Source organism: Ascidia mentula, chromosome 1, assembly GCF_947561715.1.
Source record: "Ascidia mentula chromosome 1, kaAscMent1.1, whole genome shotgun sequence".
In the NCBI taxonomy this organism is placed as follows: Eukaryota; Metazoa; Chordata; class Ascidiacea; order Phlebobranchia; family Ascidiidae; genus Ascidia; species Ascidia mentula.
The window spans coordinates 2,987,298-3,010,467 of record NC_138566.1 but is presented as its reverse complement, the minus strand read 5'-3'; the positions used below and the strand labels follow the sequence as shown (position 1 = coordinate 3,010,467).

At 38.9% G+C, this 23,170-nt stretch overlaps 3 protein-coding genes across 3 annotated transcripts; 2 read left to right on the top strand and 1 right to left on the bottom strand.

The window, feature by feature from the left end:
* Positions 1–686: 686 nt before the first annotated feature.
* LOC145903057 (uncharacterized) lies at positions 687–6,825 on the top strand. Its single transcript, XM_082991148.1, has 13 exons — positions 687–875; positions 946–1,109; positions 1,514–2,343; positions 2,404–2,484; positions 2,589–2,657; positions 2,800–2,862; positions 3,210–3,305; positions 3,697–3,803; positions 4,179–4,377; positions 4,534–4,677; positions 4,967–5,125; positions 5,375–5,519; positions 5,848–6,825. Exons 1-13 carry the CDS (start codon positions 819–821, stop codon positions 5,969–5,971), a joined length of 2,238 nt encoding a protein of 745 aa, XP_082847274.1. The 5' UTR covers positions 687–818; the 3' UTR covers positions 5,972–6,825.
* A 210-nt stretch (positions 6,826–7,035) lies between these two features.
* LOC145901046 (uncharacterized) lies at positions 7,036–15,465 on the bottom strand. The gene is made up of 10 exons (XM_082988903.1): positions 14,975–15,465; positions 14,002–14,140; positions 12,719–13,715; positions 12,141–12,397; positions 10,864–11,035; positions 10,575–10,663; positions 10,102–10,260; positions 8,852–8,983; positions 8,348–8,474; positions 7,036–7,997 (listed from the first exon to the last, which is right to left on the bottom strand). The coding sequence occupies exons 1-10, from the start codon at positions 15,298–15,300 to the stop codon at positions 7,900–7,902; spliced, it is 2,496 nt and encodes an 831-aa protein (XP_082845029.1). The 5' UTR covers positions 15,301–15,465; the 3' UTR covers positions 7,036–7,899.
* Positions 15,466–18,678: 3,213 nt separating this feature from the next.
* On the top strand, positions 18,679–23,134 carry LOC145917842 (uncharacterized). Its single transcript, XM_083003138.1, has 6 exons — positions 18,679–18,906; positions 19,184–19,367; positions 19,844–20,282; positions 21,894–22,104; positions 22,303–22,486; positions 22,680–23,134. The coding sequence occupies exons 1-6, from the start codon at positions 18,679–18,681 to the stop codon at positions 23,132–23,134; spliced, it is 1,701 nt and encodes a 566-aa protein (XP_082859264.1).
* Positions 23,135–23,170: the final 36 nt, after the last annotated feature.

Sequence of the window (23,170 nt, the reverse complement as noted above, 5' to 3'; positions counted from 1 at the left end):
ACAGCAGTCAGCAATAAAGCAATGTATAAGGAAGACCGGGGTATACTCGAACAATTTTGTTTTGTAAACTGCTCATATTTTCTGAACTTATGCACCATATTCCTCAATTTCATGTTAATATTTGTAGTAAAACATTGCACATAAAGAAAAGGTGTTTCGTTCGTTTCACCTCACTAAATATGCCTATTAAGTTCGTTTTTGAACAGTTCTTGATTGCCCAGAGTCGCCACGGTACTGTGGTAAAATCCGACGTGATTAGCGATAACACCGACAGACAACCCTGTATGTATCACGCAAAAAAAAAACATTATAGTACGCGCTGTGCATACACCGATTTTTTTAAAGATTCATGGGCGCCATTATTGCAATTGCTTCAAAAATACCGAATGCTGAGAAAAATTTCCATAAGTCACCCTGCCCTAGTACATTTTTTTCGCAAGGGCCCTGGGAATTAAAGGAATACGTTGTAATTCCACTAACAGTTGGCCTCTTCTTGTTTCTGCAAAAAGTGAAAGTCAATAGAACAGGTATTTCTGTCATCAAAATATTTTTTGCAAAATAATGGTTAGTATTTATCTGTATCTATAGATATATGTAGTAATTTATCGATTTTGTTTGAACCAATGTGAAAGTTAAGTGGGGGATTTTTTTTTTACGATTGTGATATCACAAACCAAACAACCATAACAAATAAAAGACTGCAATTAAAAATTGTTCCTCTTTCACTAAAAAGGTTTACTTTTCAAAGGGAAGAGGAGTGGCGGCTGCAGTAGACAACATGTTACTAACACCAGGTTTGTGAAAAACAATTAAGTGTCATGGCTTTGGTCAGAGTCAGCATTCCAAAGTCTGCGATCGAAGAATGTCGCGAGATAGTAAGTATTGTTGGACTTGAATGCATCACCGGTATGTGATATAACAAGCAACAAATTGCACGTATTTTAGTTGGAGGAGTACAGTCCGGAACAAATTCTCTGCGAACTGGATGAAGTTGGTTCTGGGGGATTTGGAACAGTATTACGAGGCAAACACGAAACTCCAGGAGTTGTTGCCGTTAAATGTTTTAAGGTCACAGGAGGTCCAAGACAGCAGACTGCTCTGAAAAAAAAGTATGAATTTGAACTTTTTTTTTTGGATTGAATGTAAATTGTTATTCATAAAATCTAATTCATACCAGATTGGAAAAAATGACTTTTGCGAAAATTTACAGATAATCCGCGCAATATTAATTGGTCAATGCATTAACATAAGATAAAATGTTGTGATTGTCCGCACTATTAACAATCGCCGAAACAAAATCATCCATGCAAAAAACAAACTTTTCAATCTGGAATTCATACATGGATCCCAGATGGGAAAATTTTTAAAACGTGGAGTAGAAATTGTCCGGTGTTTGTTAGTTGCGCGTACAATGTGCAGATTGTTTTTTGTGTTATGTCAATGCATCTGCTAATTTCTTATTATCCAAACTATATTTAACTTTTAATAAAAACATGTCTTTCTTTCTTTTTAGAATAATGCGGGAGTACAATAATATTCTGCAATCAAGACATGAAAATATTGTCATTGTATTTGGCATCACCAAATGGTCTGGATCGATGGGAATTGTCATGCAGTTTTGTGAAGGAGGAAATTTAAAAGTTCTTCTGCTTGATGAGTCAGTTGCCTTGGGTCTCTGTTTAATTCTCAGAATGAATTTAAACATAGTGTCTGGTGTTGCTTACATTCACAACTGTGGAATGGTGAAGAGATTAGTACATGGAGATCTTAAGCCAGAAAATATTCTTTTGACGGCTGGGTTAGTTTGCAAGATTACAGATTTTGGAAGTGCCCAACTTGCCAGTTACACAGGTTCCACAACCATTGGTGCAAGCAGTGAAAAGCAGGCATTAACGCCCTATTATGCAGCTCCAGAAAAATATCTTCGAGGTGCTAGACCGAAGAAAGAACAGGATGCATACAGTTGTGGCATGATCAAACACATGACCCTAGCTCGTGAAGAGCCATACCAGTCAAACGAAGAGTTTAGACAAAAAATACAACAAGGGGATCGACCCAATTGTGAAGCGATACAAGTATTAAAGCAACAGAACATGGGCAACAACAGGGAAATAGTTGAAGTCGTCGAAGGAGCAATGATCAGATGTTGGGATGAAGATCCATCTCAGCGGCCTGACTTGACTACTATTAGAAATGAATTTCAGGAGCTTTTGACAAGGCAAGATCCAGCTCTTCTGGCACAGCAGGTTGCAGATGCTGTTAGGGGAATGGATTTGCATACACAACCATTTAACCCAACGGTTCCTCTAAATCAGTTCTCTACGGAACACAGACAATTTTACAGTTAGTGTTGTTGTTTTTCTTACTTTAATCAAACTTGTTCACTTGGCGTTTTTTTGCAAGCTGGTGGAATTCCAATTGTCAGACCTTTGGTGTCTCATGGGGAATTACATGAGCAAGAACCTCCCACCCATCAAAACCAAGGTAAGCTTTAACATTTTAATTCTCTGTAAGGCTATTTTAGTGTTATGTGTGAATGTAGCTTAGACTTTATGAGTTTATGAGTTTATACCAATTTTGTTACTAAGACCTTGATCATGCACAAACAAGGGATAATGGAAATACTACACAGAACGAAGCCACAGTTGAAAATAGAGGTTAATATATGTCAATTGTTTATGAAGTTAGCATGTTTTCCACATTTTTCTCCATGTATATTTTTCAATTAAAATGGAAATGCCTGCTTCAGCATTTTGTTTGAAACCAAGTATTTATTAAATCATATCAATATTCTGCCAGGACAACGTCGAACTGGTGACCATTTTGATAATGATGATGAAACCCCACCAAAAATTCTGTCAGGTTAACAATTATTATTAAACTAAGTGTTTGTCTTATCAGTAAGTTGTCAAGTGTTATAGTTGTAACTGACCCGAGTAATGTGACATCGTTAAGTAAACAACAAGGTACAATAACTTTAAGTTTAATATGACAAAAGAGCCATAGTGTGCTCCACAGTGGTTCATCTCTGTTTGTTACCCAGTTGGTTACCCGCAAAGCGGAAATTTCTGTACCTGCTATTCAAAATGCCAGTGCTATAGTCACCAGCTACATTGATGAGACATTAGGTCAAACATTGTGCACTTCTGTCTGCTGCTCTCAGATTCTAAATCATGGCACTACATTTGATAATTTTGCTTTATTTGCAGCCTTTGGAGCAGGTGTACGAAACACTCTTCCTACAGAAACTGAAACATCGAGTCTTGAAATAACACAAACAATATCTTCCTACAGCCAGCCCGAACGTGAGTTGAATTGCAAAGTCGCCATTCAGGGCAGAGAATAGGAAAACCAAAAACCACCTAAAAAATTTCCCTTCCTTTGATTTTTTTTCTTCAGGTGTTCGTGACCTTGCCCTTTAAATAGCGCTTTTCTAACTTTTTTATGTCTGTCCCATAGTTTGGTAAGCCCTGCCTTTTCATAACAAAGATGGTTACCTTGTTTCTCATTAGACTTAGGACCAACCTAGATGTAAGCAAGATCATCCAAGATACATAATTTTAAGACATATATTTGCCCTTGGGACATCATCAGTATTCTAAAAACAACAAACAAAGAAAAAATATAAAATAAACCATAAAATGTGTATTTCATATCTTATGAAAGAAAGAGTTTTATGTTTTTTGCTGCATGCAGATCTATCAAGGTTTCTTGTAATCGGTGGCGAAAGCACCATCGAAGATGATTTTGGAACTCGTTGCATGAAATGTGATGCCACAACTCTTAGATTTAGTGATTTTCCAGTAAGTTCACTACCAAACATTTATACCAACAGGGATTAACCTAAAATGTCATGTAAATACAAATGATACATAAAAGCTATGCAGAAGTGTTTCGTGCCACTACGTGATATGCAGGATCGCCCTATGGTGCAGGTTCATATTCACTAATCCTAGCTATTGTATCGCCAACACTGTTTATTGACTTTTCAGTCAAGCTGGTTTAGCCACTTTTTAAATCAGACTTTTGCTAAAATTTGCAGACTTCTGTCAAATCTTGAAGCTTAGTAGAAACTTTAAGAAACTTTCAGGCTTCAAGCATGTAAAATTTGTTTGATACTGCAAACCACATTTACTACATGTTGCCTCAATGATAAAACTCTATTCCTACTGTTGCAGCGACTGCACACGCGAAGAGTTTGTGCTTCTTCTGTGAGGATCAACAACAAGGTGTATGTCATGGGTGGGGTTGATAATTACCGATCGACAAATCCGCACAAAAGTGGAGAGGTTTTGGATTTGTCAGCTGCAACAACATGGATTCCAATGCTTGATATGCTGCACAGCCGGAAGTGGTTTGGTTGTGGACAGATGGGCGGTATGTTCAACACAGAATACTTGCATTTGACTTTTTCTTGTGGCAAGAAATATGTTTTTTCCAAAAATTTAGTTAAAAGATAACCACTTAGTCCAACCGTCTTTTAACCATTTGTTGTGGAAGGGCTTAGTCAAATTGTAAAAATATGGTTTAAAGGCAACATTTATGTCACTGGAGGATTTGGGGAAACTAATGAAACACACAAAAGATGTGAAAGACTGGATATTAGTCGCAATGAGTGGATGAGCATCAGTGACCTCAAGCATGGAAGATATGGCCATGAGACTGCTGTTCTCAATGGTAATTTGTTATTTATAGTGGACTGAAAAACCTTTCTCGTGTTCTGACAGTTTGTTTTGTGTGAAGTAATTTAGTTTAGGTGCGATAAAGTTTAAGGTAATTACATGGAATAGAAAAGCCAAAGCCAATATGCTAATCACTATTAAGCAAATGTTTGAACAGTGATGATGAGCACAGCAGTGTTCAGAACAGTTGGTTGACAATGATTAGCATAATAGTTTTTGGCTTTCCTATTCCGTGTAATTTAGTTCATATGTTCACAATGACTTTTAAATAAAAACTTTTGCAGACTCACTTTACTGCTTTGGAGGTTACGACGATGACAAACAGTTGGATTCTTGTGAGCGTTACAATCCAGAGGAAGGTCAATGGAGAAGTTTTGCAAATCTCAATCAAGCACGAAGTGGTTTTGCGAGTGCTGTGGTGAATGGATATATTTATGCCATCGGTTCGTAACATAGCTAAAACCTGGGTTTTTACTGCTTCAATGTGGTTAAATCATGACTTGCAGCATGAGCCTAAATGTACATAATTTAAATTTGTTCCATTTCATCGTCCAATATCTTGACTTGACCTTTAGGTGCATGGAAAAAATGGTCTTATTAATAGCTAAACCACAGATTCAAACTTGTACGTTCTGTACTTCCATATTGAAGTGTCATAAATTGCAATTCCAAAATCCCTTATCATAATTCAGGAGGATACGATGGCAGAAGCTCCCTTTCCACTGCTGAAAGATACGATCCCACTGCCAACAGATGGGAATATGTTGCCCCACTAAGAATCGATCGAACTGTTACCGCTGCTTGTGCTCTGGGTTTAACCATACAAGTAGTTGGGGGGTAAGGAAAAAAAGCCTTATTTTGTTGTACTTTTTTCTGGCACTGATGATTGTGCGATTGTTTCTTATTTATACATCAATTAGAAGGTTTGTTCAATATGGCTACGATGTGATTTGAAATTACAATCTATGGCTATTAGTAAATAAAAATTAATGGCAAATTCGATCCAAAATAAACATCTGAAAATTTTTCTGTGTATAAAAATATTATATGTGTAATAGAGTGCGCGATCGACAGCCTGTCAAGGGGCCTTTGGTTTAAATTGACCCAGTTTTCCCATTCTATAATCACATATATATGTGTGATGTATATATCATTTTCTGCCCAGATATTCAAGTCTTCAAGGTGGAACTACTGATGTCATCGAAGAATACGAAACAACAACTGACACATGGAGAGACTTTACGACAACAGAAGCACCCATTAGGGGATCAACAGTGGTCGCTTATTAAATCATGTAAATCCTTTTTAATCCCTTTTACATGATTTACATACCATCAAGCTGCAGAAAATGGTGATTTTTGTTGATAAATGCAGGCCACCTAATTAACTTAAAAGGTGTAAGTGCCCCCAATACTAGCATACACAACATATCTGTGAACTTATGCAAATGTGACATAACCTCTTTTCTAAATTGCTACCATGTTCATTTGCTTTAATTTGGAAATTTTCACACTGTAATAAAATGATCATCTGCTTGTAAAATGAAACCAATGTAAAAACAGTTGATTTTGATGCACCTCTGAGTTACTTGACTATAATAAATGCTTGAAGCCAAATGTTTAGAAAAAGGCTAAAATGTATAAATGTTTGCAAAATTTCAAATTGAAAACTTCCCTGCGATTCTATGACAGATGGTGATATTCTGTTAGGAAATCACCTTAACCAAGGGCACCTGACTTGATAACCTTCATGGTTTTATCGGTGCCCATACCATTTTAGTTGTTTTTTTGCACAAAATACACATGATTTGATTTGATTTCCGCAATAATGATGTGCAAAGAATTGAGTTTAAAAATGCCATTTGTACATTGTCATGGTAACAATTTAATTCACCATGTGTTCTATATATTGCTTGTATATTTGTATAGTTGCTGTGTTCATTTGTGCCTTGCTTGAAGCACCAGTTCCTTCATTTTCTAGTTCCTGTTTTCTGCACTGTTTCTTTTGATTGACTATGCTATATTGCAGTTGTACTTGCACGGAATTATGTTCCGAAGTTTCTGATATTTTGTTGAAGCATGCAATGATGCAATATGAAACCACTCCAATTTGTACTTGTGTTTTTTTCCAATAAAAGTCGATCATTTTTATCGTGAAATTGCCAGCAGTAAGATGGATTGCACAAACTGTTTCACTTCACTAGTTATGAGGTTCTGCTGGAAATCTTTGATCTTTATTCAGAGATGGGCATTGTGCTACAGCTTGCTATTCATATACCAGTAATCCAAATGCTCATTTCTGCCATACCTGAATTTAAACCTCATTTTGATATGGGTTTCGCAACAAATGAAATGTAAAAAAAATATGGGTATCCATATGTACTGTGTTTTAAAGAAATTGCATGTCAAAGAAGTCTGAGGTGTGGCTCAATTTGTGAAAGAACCGTAAATTCAACTTGATTTAATACAGGACTTGCAAGAATTCAACTTGATTTAATACAGGACAAGGCAGAAGCGTAAAGGAACATATCAGTAGGCCCACAAACGAGTTATCAAGTAATTTCAATTTGTACACAGGCACAGCAGTGTTGCAGTTGGAACTTAAATGTTTGCATTACTAACAAGCCGCCATTTTAATACAGTGTTTTTTGTCCAAATAAAAGCCATAGCCATACGAATGACATGCTCATAACACTGTACGTGCCCATCAACTGCAAACTAGTGTATATTGCCACTAAAATGTATCTATCAGCAGATTTCGATGTTTTCGTGTGGAATGACAAAACAACATGAATGTTTATGGACAAGGATCCGCAACACGAACACTGTTACCACTATTTTGTTGACTGGTTAAAGGTCTCCCGAGACATATCGCTCGCGACCCCTTAATTCTAACTGGTTAAAACTTTCTGCGGCCCCTCATGTTTGAGAGTAAAAAACTCAAGAGGGGTTTACTTAATGAAATAATTCAATTAAATGTTGTTCTTGCGTGATGTTGACTCTTTGCGTTCCGTAACATTCTGTGTGCGACCTCATTTTGGGTTCGAGACTTCAAGTTTGGAAAGCCCTGGTTTAGTTGAACGCGCACATTGGTTTAGAAATCAAACAGGGTAAAAGTTTGTTAAATCCAGAGATTTCGTTTTCACTTTCAGCAAGAAGTCATGGACGGTAAGAGAGAGTTGTCTTGTGATTTCAAGAGCAAACTTGACGTCAGCATTTCACACCGTTCCGCCTCTGAGCCGTTTCAACGTAGCCTCGCTTTCCAAATGAATTTTTACCACCACCGTTCCGTCGTTCCGCGATTTGAATGAGGCGTCTGATTAAATAAATATATTTGGAATTGAAACACGAAAATGAAGGAATTTAAACAAACAAATGCGTTGTTTTTACGGAACAACGATCTGAATGCCAGTATGATAATCTCTTATTGCAAATACTGTGTGGGATATTGGATTTTCCGAAAGCATTCTACAGATTAACGTAAAAATTTGTAAAATCCTGATTCCAAAAGAAACAACTATTGCCTGATTAAATAATAAAACCAATTGTGTTGAAACCACCCAATAAGGGCTAATCTCGTTTGACCACACCGGGATTCGAACCCACGTTATCCTAACCATAAATCCCGATCAGGTTTAAAGACATATTGCGGATGCCAGTTCTTACTTTTGACATCACCACTGGGAAAGGAATCCTCCGACCTGGCTTGTGTCGCCAAACGTTTCAAAGTTCCTTTCAGAGGTTGCAGTTCCATGTCAGTTGCTTCGTCAACAACGTCGTCTTTGCGTTCGACCTGTGGATGAAATCAAATCGTCTACATTTCACTGAATAAACATCACACATGCCAGAGCTTTCAAAGTATTTTGGCTCGCAATCATATTGAAAAGGTAAAATTTTAATGTTTGACTATGATATTTAGACATTTTATTGTAACAGTTAATTGTAATAAACGACTCCAAATCCCTCAGGAGGGGCGTACTACTAAATATTGTGCTTTCTGTGACATTGAACCTTTGCAACCCATCAAATTCGTCGAGCGACCTCCAGTTTGAAATCTCTGACAATGGCTATAGTTGTTCAAAGATGAAATTAGATTTTTGTCGTGTCGTTTCTCGCTACTAACAGTGAACAAAGTTGTTCAATTGACGTAAAAGCATTCTTTCCACCTACTTGTAACACTATGAGGCGATAGACCTGCAGACACACGACAAGTACGTTTTTCCCGGTAAAGAAGACCATCATCTGGTGAACTTGTCTATACACGATCATCATGTAGAGACGAAACGCCAGAAATGGGACATCCTATAATGAAAAAATCGTTTACAGCTCAGTGAAAACGTTTTAAAACCCAAATGGAAAAGCAAATTGTTCAAAAATGTAACTCCCTGGAAAAGTTTTGATCGTTCGGTTTGAGATTTGTTTTCTTTGCAAAATAATGTCAGTTACGCTGATATCTTGCATTTAAGCAAAGTTAGGGAGCAATTTTCAGACACCACCTTTCTTTTTCAAATAGAAAACGATTGATCAGCGGCCTTTACTTCGCTCAAACATATTTTGTTGCTGCTGATGCTGCCAGACATGTTGTATTTCAATTACTCCGTTCTTCTCGCGCAATTAAAAGTAACCCTGATGAAGCCTGGTTGAATAGCGTCGGTGAATAAAAGTATACGTTTAAGTGTGCCAGAAGAACAGATTAATTGCAACATTTCATTGCAGTGCAAACAGGATTGTGAGTATTTCAGCAATCAACCCTGCAACTACTGGAAGCGAAACTTGTCGTATTGACGTTTTAATTTGTAACTAATTTGATCGTGTGTTATGACTTCGTCGTGCAAATGGACTTTGTCTGTGTTCGCGTATTCTGTGGTCGTGGGCGTTCCTGGATACATGGACTTAGCATCGATTTATCGGCAAACAAGTCAAACACGATCAACCTTACACAGCGGTTGAACGGATGGGATTACATTCGACGATTAAATTGAACCGCATGACCAGCTTGTGTATATGGAGGGATTCGTGTTATGTAAAGACCCAGGACTGGATATCCTTTGCTTGTGTTAATGAAAAGGGAATTGTGCGTTTAGTATTTGGGTTGTACGAACGTCATCCGGTGGATCGGGATATTAATGAAAAGAGCGTTTCTTCCAACGAGACCATGTTATTTCTTGTTGCATTAAACACATTAAAATGAGACTGTGGGTTTTTAACGTTGGCTGTATTCAAAAATCTGGGGTCTGGATTTCTTTTTTACATAACTTTTATTCTGTCATATTGACAACTTTAAGAAAATACAAGATCAAAATTAGCAGAAACTCAAGAAAAAACTGAAGTAGGACCAATGTGGAACAGGAATACGTCATCCCCACGTGCGATAATACTCATATTTTTACCCACTACAAGTTTCACACAAGCAACCTCACCTGAAGTAACATCGTGACCAGAATTCCCCACAAATCAGCGTCATTGAAGACACTTCTCGCACAACAATTGTCTCTGTTCGAAACCATTGTTACGCGGTCGTCGCTTTCGAATCCCACGCGAGTCTTTCGAGATTTGGCGGCGGTCAGGACGAGTGTAAACTGTCAACAACGCCAAAATAAACATGTTGTTACCACTGCAATTAGTAATGACCATTAATACTGAATAAGTGTTGATAAAATCACCATTGGAAACAACGGTTTAAAATTGCTATTTGTTGTTTGTTGACAATTTTACATGTAAAAAACATTACGACCAATTTAAGCCATATTGGTAATAACTCTTGGATGGTTAAAAAATTTGCCACAAGCATTTAAATACAAATATTTCATATCACAAAGACCACGAAGATTACTTCCTTATTATGCAGATTATTTCATGTATTGTTTTGCACATGGATGTTGGTATTCTTTACCTGCAGCAAACTCCACGACCAGACGCCGTAAATGATGAAGTGTAGCAATGGGTCGCATCTCACCGCTATTACGTCATCATCGATTGTTTCTGTTTGAAGTAAAGAGCGGGGTTAGGTTTGAAACATACAGGAGCAATTAAAGTCCAGACATATTGGTTCGTTTTTGTTGGACAATAAAATGTGCAGAAAGATACAGATCATAATCAAACAAGCATTTCCTCTTTAAAAACCTTTCAACAAAACATTGCATTTATGTATTTTACTTCAACCCAAAACTTGTAAAGCAAACCTGACACAAACTCCAGGATGTCGGCTCCCACTCCGATGAAGACGAGGAGGAGCTGAGAGAGCTGATCTCTAGTGATCTCCCCTTTGGGTAGCAACCATCGTCCAATCACAAGCACGAAGAGCAAGACTTGGTGGAGCGCTAGCAACCAGTTTTGGGGATCAAGTTGGTTCAGCTGCAGTAAATATATTTAAATATCGGGTGGCCGTTTAGTTTTACGATGTTTAAACGTGAAACAGGTATGAGAAGTTTTTCAATGCTCTGTTACGAACAACAACGTATGTGGGTGGAGGAACTGTGAGTAATTGTAAACTCCGAGTTGTACAGGACTTTCCACCAAGCACATTCATTTCAAATTCCGCGTTAACAAGGTAAGCCGCCTTGAAATAAATGTAGGCAATCAGAAGCACATTATTCGGTGTGCTCTTTTAGATTATTCACACATTTCAATATCCTCACTTTGAGGGTAAAAAATATCGTGCGAATTGAGAAGTTTAGGTTTTGTTAAGCCTCGCATTGCAAATATATTTGCAAGGCTTCACTATAAGATTTTGCAAGTTTTATTGAATTTAACAATAAACACGAATTGTGGTTTTGTCATGGGGATTTGTAGACAACAATTGTGTTGTTCATACCTGAAACCCGTACACAGTATACGTTTATTAAACCAACTTCAACCAGGCGGATCTAAACAAATATGGAATCGACCTTTCTGCCACGAGATACTTGTTACCTCAATGTCTCATGTCTTGTGGTCAACTCAATTATCTACGCTGTTCTGGCGGGATTTAACTGTTAGTCCATAACTAATTGCCTCAGATCAACAAATCGGCTTAAATGGTGTTCATACATCAAGAATAAACGGCCTATGTTTTTTTTAATTTAGCAACTTTAAAGAAAGTTTTTGTTATGAAAGAGATTTTGCAAAAGTGAAAGGACAAGTAGAAGGCTAGGGTGCATTGCCTGGGCTGCCAAGCCCGAAAACCTCATGAGGACAAGTACAATGTATTTATGTATTGAGGTTTGTTGCTTTAATAACATATAGATACGAACTACAAAATCATTGTAGAAAGTATATATCTTTAATGAAACTTTTATATGGAATTTGAACTGGTTGTGTATGTTCTCATACCCACTTACAAAGCGATTATATCGAAGGAATTTCATTTCTCCTTGTCAAAATGCTGCCTTATATCTGGTGCTTTGTTTAGTATTTGGCGAAAGGAAGTTAGATTATAATGTGATCGCTTAATTTAACCACTGCAAACACCAACACTTACCAACTCGTTCAGTGTCTGACTCGTGTTTTCAATGTAGGAGATCGCGTTTGACCCAAACTCCTTGATTTGGTCCCCGATCTTCTCGATTCCTCCGTGGTGATCAGTCGTCGAAATCGAAACAATTGTGGTCGTCGTCGTCGTTCCCATTATGACGTCACCGTCTTCGGGTCGTGACGTAGAGGTAATTGTTGTGATGCTCGTAGCGGGGAGTTTAAACGTGCTGGGTAGCTCAGTGCTTCTACTTGTGGTCTGGACACCTGTATGGGGAATTACAACGCACACTTGTATGTTAACTGACTGCTGTAATTTGGTTGTACGGGCGCCTTGATTGGATCGCAAGGAGAGGGAGGTAATCACTCCTTAAGTTTATTCAATAAAAAAAAATATTTTCTTTATAGATCTACTGAGCAATTTTACTTAAAAGTTCATAAAACCTCCAAACTTCATAAAGTCAACATAAAGACGCCTACTCATCTTTAATATATATTCACTAATAACAATACCGGTCGAGTATAAAGGGCAAGTTGAGCATTTCGATAGAGCTTAATGACAACCAACACACACACGACTCCACCAACCTTGACTGGGATTTGTGGAAAAGACGACCTTCTGGGTTGTGGTTGTTCCAGGCGTGGAGGAAGCGGTTTGCGTTAGTGTTCGAGTTCCAGACGCTGTCGCTCCAGACGATGACGTACTTTCAGTGACGTCATTTCGTTCAACGAAGCGTGAACTGGCAGCAGTTGTTAAGTTTATGATAAATTTCGAGTAGGGATCGGTGTTGTTTGTAGGTAATATGTCGCCTGTTGGTATTGTTGTTGAATTAGTCTCCGTTGTCGTTTTTTTCACTTGTTCCATTGTCTTATTAGTTGGCTGTGATATTGTTCCTGGCGTTGAAGTTTTGTTTGTCGCTTTTAAACTAGTTGTCGGCAAAGTAGAAGTATAACTTGGTGTCGAATTGCTCTCCGTCGTTTCTCTGCTTGTGTTAGTTGCTCTTGTTTGTGATATATGGGACAACGACGATGTTGTACCGTTTGTGATTGTAGTTGGCGTTTTATCTTCTATTATTTGCAATGTAGCAAGTGTTGCGTTTGTTTTTGTAGTTTGCACAGGCAATGATGTGGTTTTTATTGTTGCAAGTAATAAAGAAGGTATGACTCCTGATGGCGGTGCAGATGATTTTGCTATTGTAGCTGTGTTTGCTGTTTTAGATGACAGCGTCGTTGTTTTCAATGTTGTTGTTGTGCTTAAAAGCGTTGCGCTTGTAAGCTGAGTTGTAGAAGAGGGTGATGGTGAACTGGAGGTTGTGCTCCCCACCTTCTTCCTCGTTCTCTTCTTCTTTCTGTTCTTCTTCATCCCGTTCCTGCTACTGTTTGAAAGTGTCACGTTGGCAAAGTCTTTGTTGTCTCTCACTCCGTTCCTCATCTCCTGTCTCTTCACCCGGGACGAATGGAAATCTGACGTCATCACTGGAAGTCGGTCCTCCGCCTCAAGACTTCTCCGCGACCGCGATGCGTCCGTCAATGTTTCTGTCGCATTCGTGGGAAGCGTCGTCGCCACCGGAGGAGCTAAAGGTATCTGAAGCAAAACTTGGATTAAACTGATGTGAAATTGTCAACATCGGCTAAGCGCCAGACCCATATATAGAAAACCTGATCGGGATTCGTGGCCAGGATATCCTGGGTTCGAATCCCAGTGTGGTCAAAAGCGATATTGGGGCAACAAGCGCCAGTGGCGGTATTGATTAAGGGGATGCACCCATACTATCCTTGGTTCGAACCTCATGTTGACCAAGAAAGGTCGGAAAAGTTCATAAAGGAAACTTTCTACGATTTTGCCATTGAAATACGCAGATTCACTCAACTGTGACGTTGGGAAATGTAGTCTCGATGCAGCCCCCTTCGACCAGGTTAGTGGTGAGATGGGTGTCGAGTTGATGAAGTTCAAGGAGCCAGAGACACGGAACGACGCTCAATAAATAGAAAAACACGCTCGGGCAGAACCTGAAATGCCAAGTGTGGTTTTGTTACTGGTTCACTTTTCAATAAGTTGGGTCTTGTGAATTATGTTGAAGGCGTATTGAATGCACAGAAATAATTTTATCGTTACCTTAACAGGAAAAACATGGCGAAAATTTTAACAAAATGAACGACAAAAAGAATCTCTAAAAGTTTTATCTATCTGCCGTGCAACAGCAAAATGCACACTTCTTGTTGAAATACAGTCACCCAGTATAAAAAACTAAAACGGCAAAAATTAATTTTGTGTTCCTACGCAGCAAACTACTGCGCGATACACCACTGTTGCGACGTAATTGTGCTTCGCGTGTTTGGTAAGGGGGTGCAACCGACTTACGTTCACACACAAACTTAGAATGGCGCCCGACGGCAGACAATGAAGCCGTGGCGTTTTATGACGTTTATTCGCCAATATTGCACTCTTTTATGTGGACATTTCGCATTTCGCGAAGCGCATTTACATGTTTCCCCTTTAGTGACGTAAAAAACATAAAGCAGATACAACCCGCGCATAATGTTATAGGAACAGAAAAAAGGGGGTCAAGCACCAATACTTCAAGGACACACAAACGTGAGTTGAAAGCGTGGTTGGCTGCATATAAACGTGAACTTGATCGTCGTATTACTGTTGAATTGGGACTGAAACGTAATAAGCTTAAGCTTTTGCCAAGACGTTTTTCATAGGTGACATATATGGCAACATCAATCACAACTTGCATGAACATGAATGCGGTGAGCTGCATTAGCTCGCCAATATCATGGCTTTTTTTCCACATATATGAATGCTGTGTTTATCAACATGACCTAGTTGAAACTTACCACTTGTATTCTTTGCCCTGGCGGACGGCAATTGTAAAAACCATCTCCAGGAGGAGGCAACCGACTCCGATGCTGAGGAAGTAAAGGTAATAGTACGGGTAGAGTAGACTCACTCTCCACAAAGCTATGCCAGTGTGGAGGAGGAAGAGGCATCTCGTCAATACAGCCGAAGCTTTCTGGGCGCAACCAACTTTCTCGTCTCGTCTTTTAGGCCGACTGAATTTCTTTTTGGTTTTAGTCTTTTTCACGATTTTCGCCGTACTTCCGTTGCGACTCCTTTGTCCCATGTTGTCGTCGGGAAACCACTGACTCCGTGAGCTTGGCATATAAACACTGGAGGTTCCTACTCGCTGTTTCGACGTAGTTTGGTTGATATTAAACAGATAGGAACCAAGATTCGATTGGGACGTGGTTGCTTCACATCAGTACTGGTCAATCAACTTGCCTAAACCCAATCACCCCTGGTGATAAAACTGTTAATAAAAGCTTGTTCCTAGCTCTTTGCAAATAAATTATTATTCAATTGGACACAGAATAACGTTACACAAAATATATTTCGGCTCAAACCAAACGAACTTGGATATACACAGCATTATTCCTATTAAACAGACAACCTTAGCAAATCTATCCTTGTAAGTTGTCCCATTTCAATAAGATTGAAATGATTACGCAAACATGTTATGCTTTCTCATAATTCAACTGATAAAATCCTTCAAGTAAAGAAGTACAGCTTAGGGCGAATTATCACCGGGACACTGAAAACCTCCAGAGACGAAACCAAAATACCGGTAAATAGTTACCAACCCTTCAGACAGCAAACCTTGATATCGACCGCTATAATCTTTACTTCCGAAAACTGTGGAAAGTTGCTGCAAACTCGTGCGACAAGGCGAAATTTGCTCAGCAAGCAAACGCGTTGTAAGACCGACCTTTCGACCGATTTTATTCCTTCAACAAATCATGCTTTATGTAAAAGAAGGCAGCCGACAAAACCGCCAGACAGTCGGAGGGCAAACATAGTTGGACAACATCCATGTATTACTCAGTGGATTAAGTCAAGTGTAGATTCTACGTCACGGTTTCCTTTGACTGAATTCACTTTTATTGTCTTGAATAAAACCGCTTATTTTAGAGTTGCATTGAGGCAAGTTACACAAAGGGTTATCACTAAACTACTAGTACGACATTAGTTCGCGATGTATATTCGTAAAATAGGTCGAAGCATCAAAGTAAGGATAGGAGATATTAAATATGATTCCGTAAATCAAGCGCAACCTGGCAACACTGACGACAAATTTCATTCTAACACGCAACACGAACAAATGGCCCTGGGTTATACAAACGGCCTTGCCATTTACTCTGGACAAACAATCATTGACGGGACATATTGTGTTTGATCAACATACGAAAAAAGTAAGTGTGTGGACGCAGTGACAAGCTGCAGTTTCACTGTGCAGGACAAACAATTTATTTAAGAAATTATTCACCGTTTGGTTGGAAAGTTGCTCTAAACCAAACACTTTGTTGGAAAATGTGTTGTTAAATTGATAACTTTACTTACAAGCTATACAACGGACGTGATAATACAAGCTGCTACCGTAGAACCGTCCTATATCAGTTTTACGCCACAAAGTTTAGTCGTAATGCTGTGGGAAGTCAAACACAAAGAAAACTTGCTGGAGGGCATCGATATCTCAAACTACATCACACTCTTATCTCAAATAAGGTCGTTTACAAAATCTACACCTGGACCTTACAAAGGCTGCTACGTCTATTACCTGGCAAAACTTCACTACAAATTCTGCTGGTGAATGAATCAACCTCTTATTAAGTATCGAACTGATTTTGGTGCCCGGTTCACATTCAGTCGTTTTAACGCCTGAAAAACGCCGACGTTTGTTGGTACAGAGCGAGAGACGACACGCTCCACTGCCCACAGTGCGCCCATACGTCATCGTGCTAATCTCGGGTTGCACAAGAAAGAGTTATGCAAGGAATTCAGGTGCCGTGTCGTGCGTTTTTAATTCTTTGTGCAAAATAGTTCAAGAAAATAGGCTGGTTTCGATGACGTGGATGCAATCTCGTCATATCCGTCCCAGTGTTTTAACCAATGTGTGTTTTAATAACATTCTTGCATGCTCTGTTCCCGTTGTTACAACGGGGTCTGAAGGTGAATTTGGGTAAAAAATTATTATACAATGCCCATAACGCAATCTAAGACAGTAAGCTTATCCATAATGTTTATCATTAATTTCTATGAGTTTGGTAGCCTTGAACCGTTGCCGTTGCAAGAAATAGAAATGTAAACAATAAATGTTTGACAACCTCAAACGATGAAATAAGGAGCATCAGATCGCCCGACCCATGCACCAAGTACAAAACCTACTCGGGATTGGAGGTCGGGATATCCTGGGTTCGAATCCCAGCGTGGCAAAACATAGAATTTGGAATAATTATCTACGATTTGACTCAACCATTTGACAACGACTCCTGGTGGCAAAAAAAAAGAACATCATTTAAAAGGAATGATTAAAATTAGTGGCCGCCGATTTCCTATTTTCCGTCCATTTTTTCTTATTTTGCAGATGACCTTAAACAACGTAAGAAAATCTTGATTAGACTCCACAGGATCCCCAGCAACCAGGATACTTAACATCCCAAACAACTCTTGTCTAATAATCGATATTATTGAAACAGTTGCGCACCCCGTGGTTTGTACCAGCAGCCGATATCTTCTTTATCTTCTGTTTGTTCACATGGCTGGAATCTTATATCGTACGTCAATAGGTCTTTAACCAACATGAAAAACTTGGGCATTCATTTAAATTATCAAATTATTATTACATCACACAGTAGGGTTATTGGAGCATCTTCTACTTTTGCACGCTTGACGGCAACCTGTGCGCCAAACCAAGTGTGGATTTACTAGCGTAACTTAAATTACAATTCAGGGCGTAACGTGAATTGCTAAGCGACGACGTTAAACAAATCAATCTTTGTTTGCCTGAGCATTTTACAACGTCGCGCGTTGAGGTTGCCACGGTAGGAACAGACAACGGATACTTGCTGTGAAGGTGGTAATTTTTCATCTACTTGCAAATTTAAGTGCACAAGTTAACAAAGTGTCAACGTGCAGGCCGTTAATCTTTGGATCTTTGGATCTTTGGATCAGTTTTTTGTGTGGTGAGTTGTAAGCAAACAGGTCAGATGCGTAGTCTTAACCCAAAATCATAATGTTCCCTTGTTGACAGGCGTTTTTTTAATGGCATATGGTCTTGCATGACAGAATCCAATTATATCGATTAACCTCGCCAGCAATCTGAAAATGAAATTTACTAAATATCACTTTGATGTGAATATTAGGGTCCGTTGCTGGTTTATTTTTCATAATTGCACTTTTTTCGTGTCTAGCTTTTCTCAGATATATCATCCATATAATTTGCATATCCCAATTTATGAATATTGAGACGTATATTTTATTTGTACCCGATCACATTAGTTGTGTCCACATGCAGTATTGGGGTTGTTTGGGTATTTTTAATGGGAAAAAGTGATCCAACCAAATTTAATTTATATAATACTGATGTTTTTCCGTGTGCTTACAAACTCATAACCTTAACGGCAAAAATCTTACAGAACACAAATATTTATTAGCACTGCAACACAGAAGTAAAATTGCAATACTATAACATTTTGACGTCACAATGGGAAAATCTGGTATCGAATATATTAAAAGCAAGGAGGGAATTGTTCGAATTGTTATTTTGGTTCTCGGGATTATCGCGTTTGCGTTGGTTGCTGCAAGTGGGTATGGAGGGGTTGTGGGGTGGATTCTGGCCGCTTACATCATCGCCTGGTGCTTCTCATTTTTTTCGTTCTTTTTCATTGTCACAACTCTCGAGTCACAATTGAAATGCGGCGTTCCGTATGAGGTAAGCGATTAAGTATATAGTTGGTTGTAGCGTGTTTTTTAAAAGAAAGCTTTTTCAAATGTTTTAAATTAAATTTGTATTTTATTTTGATCGAGTCTAAGTCGTCGCGCGGATTTTGCGAAGCTAACTAAACCGTTGTTAAACTGTTTGCCGAAAAGATTATCGATAACGATATATTTCAGTTGCAATGGTCAATCATTTCCTTCACAGAACCACCCACAGAACATTCTACAAAAATGCCGATTTTAACAAGTTACTGTCGTGCCATATATTACAGACAGTCGATCTCTGCCTTACTGTGTTCTCGTTTTTCCACTGCACAATGGCAAGCATCATACTATGCATCTACACTTCATCGAACAACGGAACGAGGATAGCTGCTTGCGTGTTCGGCTTCTTCGTTTCAATAGCTTATGCAGTGGAAGGCTATTTGCTGCAAGAAAACGCACCGGAAAGCCTCAGTAAGTTTCGAAGAAGTGATATTGGAATCCAATGCCTTTAGTAGAATTAAGTATATTTTAGAATGCCAAACCCCCACAACATACGTCGAGCTTTTAATATACTTTTTTAAAGTAAGTTAGAAGTTTAATATGTTTAAATGTTCCATCGGTCAAAACTAAAACGATAAACGAATGTTTGATTGTTATTTACACAATTAAATTCAAAAAAACTTTGTCCGTTATGTAAACAAGATGTTTCGTGTCAAAAGGCAGATATCCCCTCATATTGCCCAGCTGAGGCACACAAGAACGTATTTCGTGATGTTTGTCTGTACTTCGTTTATAAACAATAGAACACAGGTGCCCTATAGCGCATAGGCTAACGTTATGCATACAGGGAAACTTGTCCACAGTGGACTTGTTTATGCAGTTTACCATGTTATTTCTTCAATTGCAACACACGTTGCGAGTTGCGTAACTTGTTACTTACGTTTCAGAATATCTCTGGAGCAAGAACGGAATCGTGAAATCCATCATCTGCATCAGCGGCTGCACAACCTTCGCCTTACTAGACATATCAGGTTACCACCGCGGTGGGAGTAGCGGGTGCCAATCCGGGCGCACTTGGGCCCTCGCGGCTTACATCATCAGTTGGTCCGTCACGCTCATTCTGCTCCTGATCCACGTCACCGGTTTGGGGTCAAAGGTCCCGCATTTTGAAATGATCGAGTTCGTTTGGTCGGCTTTCTCCTTTGTTCATTTCCTTGTGGCCTCCATCGTCCTGTCGTGTTACATCGACTGTGGTTGGTTCTGGTACGACGTGAGCGTCGCCGCCGCCGTGTTCGGTTTCTTCACCGCCATCCTCTATCTCGTCGACGCAATTCTCCTAAAAAGCGGTGCGCAAGGGGTTTCCCCCAAACCGACCGACGTGAAGACGTAACCATGACGACGATTTCGTTGTCGTCTAATTAAACTGGGTCCACTGGTTTTTGATTAATTTTCAACAGCTGTTTGGAATTATTGCCTCTGTGACGCTTTAGTTTGTTTATAGTTCAATTTAGCTTTAGCATCTTAGTGTTAATATCCTAGTGCACTTGTATTATTGTACTTTAGCATCTTGCAAAAATATTTTTTCCCTTTTGTAATTACATTTAATATGTCATGGGTGTTATTAGCTTAATTAATGCAGGCTGTTCGTGACGCAATTGCAAGGCAGGAACTTAAGTTCTCTCCAGTACATTATCTTGTCAAAGACTGCATTGAAACTGTGTCGGTTTTCGTAGCTTGTTATCAGATGTTTTAGAACTTCTCCCAACCTCAGTTTAATATTCTTGTTGATTTCTACATCCAATAAAGTAAAGACAAAACAAGTTTGTTTGCACAAATTGGCCAGTCTGGTAACCAGAGAGTCGAACCAGAACCGATTTAGTCGGTTCGCACAAGTTCATAGAGTTTAATGATCTACGCGAACCGATTGTAAACAACCGTATGTGTAGGTATATGTTTCACTTTGAGCACTGTATTCCCGCGGTTACTATGACATGCTGCTAGTGAGAGAACCGGATGCTAAGTTGAACTGTTTGTTATACGGAATCAGTTTCGGTTCCGTTTTTGAAACTTGGTATTATCCGGTTCGGGATATTTAGATTACAAATTATTGGTCCAAATTTGGCTCCGATTCACAAAAGTAAATCGCTTGAAGAGTTAACGAGTATAGATTCGACTCTGGTTGGACTCTGTACTTGAAACCGGCTGTGGGGATTTGAAATCCTTTTCAAAAGGCACTTTTGCGCGCCAAGACTCATTCAACGACAAGTTATCACCGTTTTCAATTGTTAGTTAGAGAATCTAAAATGTTTCTCAATTTAAGTCGTGGAAAATATGTGTTAATGTAGGGAAAAACACAAAACCCAGCGGGATTAAACGAATTCCAGAAACACGTACGTTCATGCGAACTTATCACTGCTAATAACATCCTGCTTTCCCATTAAACTCCAATACAACAGAACCATTTAAAACCTTTTTTTGTGTTTCAGGTGCCTCTGATATTCCACCCATTGAAAGTCACAAATATTTTACTAGAACGTTTAAATACCGAAATGTCAACTTAATAAAAGAACAAGAGAAAGTTTTACTGAATTAGCTTCAAAGGCCACTTTGATAACGTCACAAACGCACTTGTATGACGTCACAGAGTGAAGTAGCATTGTCCGTTGTTCTCTAATTGCTTCGAATGATACGGAGGGCATTGTGGAGTTGGACAGCTGCTGCCGTTTTTTCAGTTACTCTGCAGGTTTTTAGTTTTAGTGCAGACATGAGTTGATTGGACAACTGACTTAACAAACACAGCATAAGTTATATTATGTTTTGATAGTGGCTACAATTCGAAAAATTAAAATATTTGAAGTTAAGTGTTCAACCATGCATATCCAGCGTTTGCTGCAACATAAAGCCATTTTTACATGTTGTATAATGTTGTGTTCTTTTCCACAAATGTTGCACTGTAGAATGCATAATGGCAGGCTGTGATCTTGATTACCTAAAAAGTAAAGTAGTCATCGTTCGTGTAGTTATATTAGCCCTTGGTTGCCTTACAATTGGGTTGATGGTGATTGGTGGATTTCTGATACACCTCGCTACACCTTACTTTCAATGGGTGCTTTCTGCCTACATAATATCTTGGTGTTTGTCTCTTATTTCGTTTGTTTTGATCGTCAGCCATCTCAGTGACAAGATATCTTGGAAATACTCATTTGAAGTAAGTTATTCAGAAACAGAAAAAGCAACGGACATAAAACGGTCTGCTTTTGTTGATTTTCATGTAGTTTATTTGTAGAAATAATCAGTAGTTAAACATGTTTCTATTATGTTGTCTGAAATAATTTACTTTTACAATTGATAAAAATCGTTTGCTTGCGACTTAATCTAATGAAAAAATTCGAAAAAACCTGTCCAGGAAATTGACTTTGTGGTGACCTTGATCTTGGCGTTGACCTGCCTCACTGCAAGCATAGTTCTAGCAATTCACACCGGTTCGAAAAGTGGCGGGAGAATAGCTGCTTGTTTTTTCGGATTTCTATGGACTTCAGCTTATGCATTGGAGGGATATCTACGCCATGAAAATGCTTCTGAAAAAATAGGCAAGTTTAATATTATCTGTGCTTGGTTAAGATGAATTTTGTTTTAATATAAATGCTCACATTGAGACAACCAATTAAACTTCTTCAAAAAAAAATTTTTTGTACTTTCATTGCAATTTAAACATTAACAATAACAAAAATAGTAAAGAAAGAAGTTTATATTATGTTCTAACAAAACCTTACGTGAACGTAGCATTCTTGTGGTCCCCGAAGGGAATTATCAAAGTTGCGATCTGTTTCTCCGGTTGCTTGACCGTGGCTCTATTGGACGCCGGCGGGTTCCGATGTTGGGACCCTTCTGACAACTGCGACGTCGCGCGCACATGGGCCCTATCGGCTTACGTCATAAGTTGGTCTGTCAGCGTCATAATCCTTCTTTTTCATGTGACCGGTCGTGTAGCCATGATATCGTTTTTTAGCAGTTTGGATTGTTTCTGGTCGATTTTTTCCTTTTTTCATTTCCTTCTTGCTTCGACCGTTGTGTCTTGCTACATGAAATGCGTGGGTTTTGCGCATTTGGACTGCGGTGCCAGACTGGCGTCCGTTATTTTCGGCGTTGCAACAGCGGTGTTGTATCTCTATGAAGCCTACAAGCTCAAAACGGAAGTCACGTGGTTGCAACTGAAACCGGTCGAGGTGGAAGTTTAAGACATCGCGACATGCATTGCTTTCAATCAATAAAAA

Coding starts and splice junctions, on each gene's coding strand:
- LOC145903057 (XM_082991148.1), top strand. CDS start 819: ATGGCTTTGGTCAGAGTCAGCATTCCAAAGTCTGCGATCGAAGAATGT. Junction 3,804..4,178: donor TTAGATTTAGTGATTTTCCA/GTAAGTTCACTA, acceptor CTACTGTTGCAG/CGACTGCACACGCGAAGAGT. Junction 5,126..5,374: donor TGGATATATTTATGCCATCG/GTTCGTAACATA, acceptor ATCATAATTCAG/GAGGATACGATGGCAGAAGC.
- LOC145901046 (XM_082988903.1), bottom strand. CDS start 15,300: ATGCCAAGCTCACGGAGTCAGTGGTTTCCCGACGACAACATGGGACAA. Junction 12,398..12,718: donor TTCCACAAATCCCAGTCAAG/GTTGGTGGAGTC, acceptor TTCCCCATACAG/GTGTCCAGACCACAAGTAGA. Junction 8,475..8,851: donor ATCGCCTCATAGTGTTACAA/GTAGGTGGAAAG, acceptor TTTCATCCACAG/GTCGAACGCAAAGACGACGT.
- LOC145917842 (XM_083003138.1), top strand. CDS start 18,679: ATGGGAAAATCTGGTATCGAATATATTAAAAGCAAGGAGGGAATTGTT. Junction 18,907..19,183: donor AATGCGGCGTTCCGTATGAG/GTAAGCGATTAA, acceptor CATATATTACAG/ACAGTCGATCTCTGCCTTAC. Junction 20,283..21,893: donor AAACCGACCGACGTGAAGAC/GTAACCATGACG, acceptor TTACCTAAAAAG/TAAAGTAGTCATCGTTCGTG.